General features: G+C 44.3%; 1 protein-coding gene across 1 annotated transcript; it reads right to left on the reverse strand.

Annotated features, from left to right (window-relative positions):
• Nucleotides 1–505: 505 nt before the first annotated feature.
• Nucleotides 506–10,233, reverse strand: pde11al (phosphodiesterase 11a, like). Its single transcript, XM_069655719.1, has 20 exons — nt 9,460–10,233; nt 8,712–8,870; nt 7,583–7,672; nt 7,285–7,425; nt 7,105–7,169; nt 6,827–6,947; nt 5,369–5,444; nt 5,211–5,278; nt 5,017–5,109; nt 4,220–4,270; nt 3,892–4,038; nt 3,704–3,811; nt 2,599–2,708; nt 2,423–2,513; nt 1,840–1,940; nt 1,560–1,637; nt 1,397–1,460; nt 1,143–1,217; nt 956–1,039; nt 506–838 (listed from the first exon to the last, which is right to left on the reverse strand). Exons 1-20 carry the CDS (start codon nt 10,231–10,233, stop codon nt 506–508), a joined length of 2,829 nt encoding a protein of 942 aa, XP_069511820.1.
• Nucleotides 10,234–10,678: the final 445 nt, after the last annotated feature.

Consider the following 10,678-nt stretch of genomic DNA (forward strand, 5'->3'; position numbering starts at 1 on the left):
TCAGGTAACCTTCAAACATTGAACATAATGTCATGCAGCCAAAGATTTGCAACTGAGGTAAGACAGCCTGTATGTCAGAAACATTCAGGAACAAGATCATGCTCCGGTCTACATTCATAATGGCAACTAATGTGACAGAGAGAAATCACAGTGATTCCTTCATGTCTTATAAAGACTCTCCAAAGGGCTTGTGGTTTTGAGGCAGTTCCCGTTTCCAGCTCCCAAAACATTACAGTAATAAGTGGCCTTCTTTGGTTTCAACAGTAGTCTCTCATTCTTAAGCTTTCACTTAGATAGATAGATATTGGGAACTGCCCGTTAATCATAGTTTGTCCAACAGGAATTCTTCACGCTCCTGAGTTTAACACAGTGACACTTGGGAGAAGCAATGTGCTCAGCAGATGAAAACTGCATCAGGCTAGTGCATTTGTTAGAAAATCACACGGTATGCAAGGAGCCCCATGTGAGCTATTAAATAGATAAACCACTTAACATTTAGTCTGCATCACTTCTTTCCTGCAGATGATACATTGATAGCTGGTGCTGCTTTATCATCGTAGGAACCTTTGTTCATTCTGCACCTCTGATCCTGACTGCACTTAAACTTTGACCCAAACTTGGGGCTTTCAGCTGTCTTCACAGTCTCTGTGGAGTCTGGGTATTCATTAGTTTCTGTGTCTTTATGGGGCTCAGGACTCTGATCTGATTCAGGACTTGGATCGGACACGGAGGCTCTGCGCGTTTCCTGATAGGATGAGCACAGATCCTGCCATTTGTTTCGATTGGCATCGATCCCATCGACCATAGGCTGCAACTTCCTGTTGAGCTTCAGGAGTGCCTGGGAGCGACACAGGAGAGTACAGTTGACATTCAACCTCCTGAACAAGGCCTTTTTTTTGCTGTTATTAAATGAGACCCAAAGAATGCTTAGCTTCAGGCAACACAGGTTACCTACCTGGTAAAGGGGTTTGCATATCCCATCTATCCATTCCATCTGTAGAGCAGGTAGTTCGTCTTTGCGATTGCGGTCGAATATGGCCTACAGAGACCAAAAACATTTATCATAATCATTTGACAAAAATACTGGAAACATCAAGGACATGCTTTGAGTGTTTGCCGACGTTGAGAGCTTGCTTACTTACCGCTGGGGTCAACTTAAGCTCAGACCTCTCTCTGTCACCTTGTTCAAAGAATTCACTCGTCACCAGCTCCGCAACCTTGGGACGTAAACGGCAACCATCATGATTTCATTGTTTTTCTCAAATATGATCAAACTTTGGTTCAAACGTGGGCTATGGTTGTCCAAATCCTACTGTTACTACTATAATATCTGGGAGAGCAGGCACATTTCTGAAACTTCAAACTGTAAATAAAAAACTGATAGAGGGATTAAAACCTGTTTCGATATCATCCAAGGACGAGTGACGGCACCCAGATCGCATGCTGTCATCAGCATAGACCTGTGGATGACATTAACTCAAGCTAATTTCTCGCTTCTTGTTTTGCACATCAGACTTAAAGTGCTTTGGGTAGTGAAAAGTTTTATTAAGCACAAAAACCTGAGAACTTCTCTGTGTCCTTCGTCTGTCCAGCTGAATTCTCCGGAGAGAACACACTCAAAGAACTTGCTTCTGCGCCTTACAATGCAAAGAGACAGTCAAGGATACGTGAGTTGTTAAAAGGCAAAATAACACATTCCAAGGCAGTTTTCACCACATGAACATTTCATCATTACAAAGAAGAATCTAAATTGTAAATCCTTTAATCACACGTAAGAATTTATCCAATAATCCATTAAAAAAGTATAACAGCTCTGAATCCAATAAAGAGACAACTTACTCAAAGTGCAAAGTAAGGTCTGTGGAGAGAATAGCCTGCTTCAATAGTTGCATCATGTTGCTATACTCCTTAGAGCAGAGGTTTGCAAAGATATTGTGACCCTGTAAGGAGAAAAAAAAAAAAAACAGCGTACAGTAGGCACACACACCAAAGCAGGCAAGGATGAGTAATAGTGGCTAAAATGTCTCTTTACAGCCAATGCTTTGGTAAAGTCATTGCTCACTGTCAAATGAAGTCATTATCAATGTTAATTAGCAATGTATATAGACTTTCTCTGTACTCTGTTAAAATGAATCAATATAGAAAACGGTTCCTAATGATCAAACTGATCTATACCTGAGACAAAGCAGCCTCATAACGCCACTATTGGTCACTGCTGCCGCCTACCAGCAAGCGTTTGTGCTCAGCATTGTCCCAAAGTGAAAACTGCACACTAGTTCAAATTTCATTAAGTCAGTAATATATACATTGTGTCGCATCATCCCAAGTTAAAGATAAGCTCTAAGACCGCCATCCAAGAAGAATGTTTCCACAAACCTCAGAATTACACGAGCAGTAAAATCACATTAAATATATGTCTTACCTCACTTTGCAGGATCATGACAGCATGGTTGAAGTGATGATGCTCCAGGGTGGCTGACGTCCCGTAGAGCAGAGCCAGAGCAGAACCTGTCCTGAAGAAAAAACATAGCATTGAAACGACTTTGCACTTACACAGGACATCTGTTGTCTTTTAAACTATGGGCCTGGGTCACTTACTTGGCTTGGAATGCGTTGTTGGTGCCTCTGTGGTCCAAGTCATGACACAGACAGCCGACCATCAGTGCCAATATCTCTGCGTCTGACAGGACGTCCTGGAAACTGGCTGTCTGCCAAAAGTAAAACAGATAGCCATATTCTTACCCATCCACTCAGGAGACTAGATCACACATTTATTCTCCAGGATAACATGAGAAGGTGTTGTATGGGAAAGGATAGGATGGGAAAGGATAGGGTAGAAATGGATCGATTGGAATGGGAAGGGATGGGATGGGATTGGATGGGATGACGTATGAAAGGATAGCAAGGGATTAGATGGCATAGGAGAGGTTAGCATAGGATAAAATGGGATTGGATGGGATAGGATGCGATTGGTTGAGGTGGGATTGGATAGGATAGCATAGGATTGGAGGGGATGTGACTGGCTGAATGGGATGTCATGGTATGGGATGAAACAGGGTGGTATTGGACAGGATAGGTTGGGAAACGATAGGTAAGGTTAGAATGGGATGGAATGGGATTAGTTTGGAAGGCATAGGATAGGATAGGATAGGATATGGAAGGATACAAGCGAATAGGATGGGATGGGATTTGATTGGATGAAATGGGATCTTTTGGGATGGGATTGGATGACATTTGTAGAAATGGGATAGGTAAAGGTCGGATGGGATTGGATCTGTTGACTGGATTGGATTGGTTGGTAGGGATGGGATATGATAGGTTAGGATAGGATAGAGCAGATGGGATTGGATGGAATGGGATGGAGTTGGAATGGGAGATAATTGGCTTGGCTAGGATAGGATAGGATAGTACAGTACATGATCTGATGGGACAGGACAAGATACGATAGGACTGGATTGCAATGAGGTTGCATGGGATAGGATAAAATAGCATAGGATAGGATGGGATGGAATGGGATCTGATGGGATGGGACTTCATTAAATAAATGGGATGCGGCTGTAAAGGATGAGGTAGGATCTGTTGGGAATGTTTTGATTGGATATGACAGAAAAGGTTATGGATAGGATGGGATGGAAACAATGGTGTCAAAGATGAAAGACTATATACATAAATCTTACTTAACTTAATGTATCTTAATACTCACTGTGATCATCACGAACATGCACTGTGACACATTGAAGGCATGCCTCCAGTTATGATACGCCACAGTCCGATAGTTTTTCCTCACAGTCAGAAGCCAGCGGCACAAGACCTACAAGAAGACGGAAACAAACTAAACGTGCAGTGTGGACTCTTATAAACAGTATAACAGGACAAATACCAGGGCCTCACATCATAGTCGATTTTAAACTTTTGGACGACACCCAGCTCCAGAAACATCCGGAGTGACGCGGTAATCATGGCGTCATTGTCCAACGAGAAGTCATTGAAGTGGAACTCATCGATGCCTAACTCACTGCTCAGGGGGATCTTAGCCGCCTTAGGGGGGAGAGGACACAACCGTCTATTACACAGTGTCAGCAGGGGAAGAAGCAAAGCACTAAAACAGCTCTTCATTTTTCAACCTACAACCACTCACAAGCATCAGATTTCATGTACACATTAAGTCAAGTTAGTGTAATGATAATGTGTGCATATAGGAATTTTTCTCATGGAATACCTTGAGCCTGTCAACTTCCACCTTGGAGCAGGTTGCATGGTAGGACAACATCTGAAAAAGGCAAACAAAACAGTGAGACTAAACCTTACTCTGAAGCTTATCTCAGTGAAGACCCACACTCAAAGAGACACGCACTGCCACAGAAGAGAATCAATATGTTCCTCGATTTTTAATGGAACCTATCTTTCCTACTTATCTTGTTACGTAATCAGGATCAAAGAAAGTACATTGCTTCTCTTAAAACCAACTTGTTGCCATATTTTCGGTTTCCTGAGAGAAAAAAATCCATCAGGTGTTTAAGAGAAACAGTGAAGAGTGCGCGTGTTGCCTTCGATGAGAGGTGAGCAGACTGGCACGTGTATTTATCATGAATTATTGAACGCAGCTGAAATATTTATGTCGGAGAAGGGGAGCCATGTTTGCTGAGCATAATGTGGCTGCTCAGGTTAGATACCGGGCAGTGGAGCAGAGCGCAGATGGAGACACTAATGAACATGAGGAAAGATTAGCTTCAATCAGTTACGCCACTTTACTCCTCAGTTACTTTTTTTTTTGTAATACCTTCATTTTGAACAGTTCAGGGTGTTTAATGTACTGGTTTAAGGTGCAATCATGCTTTTTAGACTACGAGATTACTTTTAGACTAGACTGCTAGAGAGAAAGATATATATATACACTAAAAATAAATTAAAATGTAAGAAATATTAGCTTTTAAACAAGAGATATATGAAAATATATCAATACAAATATCCTGTGTATACCAAAATGATTGGAAAAAGGACAAAGTTGTTACTTACATCCAGCGCTACAGACTGCTTGGCCCACGTCTTCTTAACTTGATTGTACATCATAGTGTTGTTGATTCCAAGTCCACAGAATATCACAAATGCCTGTACACAAAGAAAATGAGAGAAAACCTGGCACAACCTGTATCCAGTGCAACCCTTAAAGTTTTGATGGATCAGCTGTTATCAGACTTTAAGAAGCGTACCTCAAACAGTCTCTGATCTGCATCACTGAAGGTCTTCCTGTCGAGGCGATTCAGGATTTGAGCGACCCCTGTAGAGAGAACACACAAACATCATTGACGGTAACATGAAAACTGGTTTTTCCCTGTGAGGACAAATGGATTATTTCCAGTGAATTTACCAATTATCTGATGAGTTCGATTCCAGATAGGGACACACAACACTGATCTGATGTGAAAACCAGAGGCCTGATCCGCCTGTGAAGAGGAAGTAGTGGCATCAGAGCAAGAAAGTTTTTGTGTGTTTAAGAACTTTATACTTTAAAGACCTGCCTGGACCTTCATATTTCCTTTGACTGAAAAACATTAAAATACAACAATTATATACAAATAAAGTATGTGGCTTTAAAGGGATAATAAGTAGGATTTTCCTAGAAAAATAAGATATAGACTTTTACAAATATAATATAATATACATCATCACTCATGGTAAATAGTAAATGGACTGTTCCTTTAGCGCTTTTCTAGTCTTTGCGACCACTCAAAGCTGCTTTAACACTACATGTCACATTCACCCATTCACACACATTCATACAGTGATGGCAGAGGCTGCTACGTAAAGTGCCCAACTGTCACTCAGTCATCACATTCAAACCCGTTGGCTATGCCACCGGGAGCAATTTGGGGTTCAGTGTCTTGCCCAAGGACACTTCGACATGTTGGCTGAGGGAGCTGGGCATCGAATCTGTAATTGAAAGGCGACCGACTCTACCACTGAGCCACAGCCACCCTGGGCCCCTAACTGGCGGTAAGCATGCTAGCACCACAGTAACCGGTGGTTAGCATGCTATTGCAAAGGTAACTGTGATGCTGTTGGTGTTAGCTCGGCGGGGTTGGCGGGTTCTCGCACGAGAGAGTGAGAGTGAGCTTCAGGGCTCATGGGCCTCTATTTATGTGTGTTGGTGAGAGTGTGCAGACCCTGGTGAGACCCTTCCCTCTGCATCTATTCTGTTGTTTTGCTTTGCACGGGACGTTTTCAGGAGGGGGTTCCCTGAGGCAATCACAGCATATTGGTGAGTGTGGGAGTGGTTCAAATAAGCAACTGGGCCCCATTCAGACCGGGGAACATGGCAAAAGAGGGATGCAGAGTTGGCCTTCTTTCTGTTGGACAGGTAGGTGCCTCAAACCGGGTAGGACAAGCTAACCGGAGGTTAACATGCTAGCGCAAAGGTAACTGGCAGTTAGCATGCTAGCGCCACAGTAAGCATGCCAGCGCCACGGCTAGCATGCTAGCTTAAATGACACTGTGATGATGTCGTTGTTAGCTCGGCAGGGTGGGCGTGTTCTCGCACGAGAGAGTGAGAGTGAGCTTCTGGTGACGAAGAGCCCAGGGGGAGGGGCCCAGTTTGAATGTGTTGTTGACAAAATGCAAGAAAATCCTACTTATTAAACCTTTAAATCAGTTTACAGCAACATTTTGATCAGTCGACTTGCTCACTGTGCTGTAACAACAACAGTTTTTTGCATTTGTAGCTGTCTGTTGTGTGTCTGTATCTACTCACTGCCTTCACAAGCATGTATGTGTCTACACATTAATGTGAGCTCTAATAGGTCTTATAGTGAGACCGCTGTGTCCACACCTCAGCATCAAAACGTGGGTCCTGACACACATCGCTGATGTTAACGGGCAGTCCTGTGGAAGCCACCAGCTCAGCAATGCTGTTATTGATCAGCCAATCAGAACACGAGAGCTTCTCCATGCTGATGTGGCCGATAACACAAACAGAAACAATAGTCAGGACTTGTGTTGCACTTTAATGTGCAACACAGCAGCAGTAAATACTGAGTCAGAGGAGAATGACACTATGTATTCTCTCTATCTTTCTGCTGTTGTCTTTTTTTATAACGTCTCTTTCACCTGATGTCACGGTCCACGTTGCACAGGGGAGACATGAGCTCAAACGTCTTGGAGAACTTCACAACCTATAGGAAAGACATGGAAGCATCACAACCAGCAGCAACATCATTTAGCAGCACAGACCAGCACAAGAAAGGCTGCACGGTTAAAATGAAGACAAATAAATCTAGGAGGTCTCACAGGTGAGTCGATGTCTTCGAGGAGAAGCACAGAGCAGCGTTCACACTGCAGGAGAGTCAGCGCTCGCTGCATAATCTTCCTCACAATCTTCTCCAGGTCAGTCTGCTCCTCAAAAAGGTCATTGACCACCTCCAGCAGAGCCTGTGGCAATGAGAAGGGATGCAAATTTGTATTGCTCAGTGTTGCAATATTTCTAATAAAGTGTCCTGTTGTTGCAGGATGGAGGGATATGGGTTCTTTATAAGTCTCCAATAGCTTTAAAACAATCATTGTAAACGCACATTTTACATCCTCTTACCCTGCTCCTTTCATACTCCTTGCGAGACTCCGAAAACAACTTGGCATTGGAAATAGATATTCCACAGAAGGGTAGATACATCTGCAGTACCTGAGCAAAAAGAGAGAGACATGTAAGCAATTTATATGCTCAAAAAAAAAGGCATAACACAGTAAGAACGTGTGTGCGAGTGAGGGTAGAAAGCCACGATGGGGTTAGCTGCTTCTCTGCACACGTTTCTCTCTCACAGATTGCCAGTTAATGAAGTATTGATTTAGAGACAAAAAGGCATTTAGTGAGACATCAGGGTCTTTGAATGTCTGGATAAGCTGACAGATCAAGACGTTGTTTTCTATTTTTAGCGTCTTTGTGGTTTAAAAGTAGCTTTGCTGAGTTCTTTTTTAGATTCACATAAAGCAGAAACTTCTCCAAGCTGAAACATGCGTTAAGTTCTTTGAAGTGGAGGCCGGAGAACATATGCTTTAAGAATAATGGATTTCCACAACAGTATACTGCCACCTTGTGGACGAACTGGGAAAAGGATGGGTAAACAGTGTGGTGATTTATTGCACCAGCATCTCTGTATTGGGTATTTATTCAGACTGAGCAGAATCACAAGACACCAGTGCTTTTCAGGTTTGCAACAAATACAAAGTAGGAGAATAACATTGTTTTCATCAAGCTATAACCTGCAGATTCTAGTTAAGTCATTTCAAGTACAGTACTCAGGGAGCAACTGAGACTCCAAAGTGTTCCCTAAGCGTGCTCATGTATCGCACAGCCACATTTATTTAATGCTCATCGCCTGTGAAGGGGTTTGACCTCCTCCCTTCATTCCTCTGCTATTTTGCTTGTAAGGGAACACTTTGCCCTCTCTCCACAGCCATTAAGAAGATTCACAGCACAGTGTTTTTTAAGCTGCACGGCTCAACAGCCTCTGCAATAAGTGTTAGTGTGTGAGGGGCGGGGGGCATGTGGAGGGAGTGGGGGTACACAATGTTCCACAAGAATCCAATTTTATCTCTAAAAACACCCTTAATGGTCAAACCAAGTGCAATAATACTGCTGGTGTTAAGCAGGCGATAAAATGTGAAAACCTCCTGCTAACGTGGATCTGATGAATGTTTATTTTCTCATCGTCGAGCCTCACCTTCTCATCATCCTCCGTGAAAGGTGCGCCCATGGGATTCTTGTTGATTGCTTGCACAACGCCGACCACTTCCCCATCGCTGTTGCAGATGGCCATGCAGAGGATGGACTGAGTCTTGTAGCCCGTTAACTTGTCGATCTCGTCGCTGAAGCGGTGGTCCTGGACATCAAACATACATGACCCCCCACGTTACAAACACCACATTTGGGCCACATTCTGGTTGTGACAGCAGCCTTGATGCAATAGTTTGCTGCTGTTGTTGTTTTTTTCTTTACAATAAGCACAGAACATCTCTTGGTGACACATATCTGCTCTATTGCAGTGGCAGGCCTCAGGGGGATCTGTGTAGTCATGTTGCTTTAGCTTCTCAATCAGCCCAGGGCCATGATATAATGATGTGCAGGGCGACTGGTATAGCGTGTATGGCTTGTGGGAAGCTAAGGGAATTATAACCCTTGCTTTCCTGCCTTTATCTGTGAGTGTTATGGGGAGGTTTGTATCCTCTGACATGATTGAGGTAATCACCCAGAGTCATTTCTCATTCTTTTCAACTTGAGCGACCCCATCCGTGAACTTTAACCACAGCTGACTGAAATGTACATTGTGTTCAAGTTTACTCCCAAAGGTTTGATCCCCATTCCAGACAAGCCATCCATCAATAATGAATAGATTCACTGCAAATACCCCAGTGTTAACTTATCACAAGTATAATAGTATTTAAACAAGTGTGGACCAGGTTCAGCTTTACCTCATATGCGTTTGGGATGTTCACAGTTTCCCCGTGCTCTGCCACATATCCAATGATGCCCTTTCCCCACGGCACCTGCACCTCATTAGAGTTCAGGGTGCTGGATGATGGTCTGACCGTGGTGCCTGAGTGCACGTCAAAGAATTTGGACACCAGCGTCCTCTTGTGCGCGGGTCCCTCCACAAGGAACAGCGAACACCTGTCTGCATCCACAAGAATACACACGTTAATCAGGATCTTGTAACTGAGGTTTGTCAGGTCCAAATCATTGGAGATATCCTTCACTAACTCCAGGAAGAACTCCCTCTCGTTGGTTTCTTTAAGTCTGTATTTGTAGTCGATGGCGCTGGACGCGTACTGGGGCACGTTGACTCTGGACTCCAGCAGCGCGCTCAGGATGTGCGCCGTGGTCGGAGGCAGGGAGCTGGCTTTACGCAGGAGCGCACGGCGCCTCATGCTGGACTGGGACTCGTGCTCGCTCAGGCTCACATGCTCGTCGTAGGTCCGGTGAGCGGTGGTGGCTTTGGAGCGGGCAAAGTTCCGTCGCAGCTCCATGTGGGACGATCTGCGCCGGAGCCCGTCTGGATTAGTCGGCCAGAGCGGATCTCTGGCTGCGCCGCGCTTCTCCCCGGCTGTGGACACTTTGGACGGCGGATGCTCCTTCAGCCATCTGCTCACCTGATCACACTTCGCCTTGCGAACGAGATACTCCTCGAAAAGATCCGGATGGAGGTCCAAAAACGCCTCTATATCAGAGAAGTCAAATGTTGTCATGGTGTGAGGCTGCCGTGGAGACACTTAAAAGAAGAGTTAGACGAGTAGAAAACGGGAGGATGCAGCCGAGCTTTTTACTCCATGTATTCATTTATCCGCTACATGAGCCAGTCCATCGTTTTCCTCCCTAAAACACTGGCAGCAGAAGTGGTCAGATGGATTCAGTTTGTGTCAGCCCGGAGTGATGACGCCTGAGAGAGGAGCGTCAGTACAGCTGTCTGTCAGAAGAGACTGAGCTGTGTCTCTGGGGGTTTCAGAAGAATACTATGCAGAGGTGTAGAAAAGAAAAGCAAGGCGCCTACACATTCTCCCTGGAAATTGGAAAAACTGCAGGGCAGGCTGTTCACTCGCTCTCTTTATTCTATACCACCAGAGACACTGTGTGCAGGGATCCAATCAGAGCGGAGAACGAAGTTGAGGTTGCGTTTCCATTGAAAATGTGCAG

This window comes from Semicossyphus pulcher, unplaced genomic scaffold (assembly GCF_022749685.1).
Source record: "Semicossyphus pulcher isolate SPU_LCO1_2020_fin unplaced genomic scaffold, fSemPul1.0.p SCAF_9, whole genome shotgun sequence".
NCBI classification, from domain to species: Eukaryota; Metazoa; Chordata; class Actinopteri; order Labriformes; family Labridae; genus Semicossyphus; species Semicossyphus pulcher.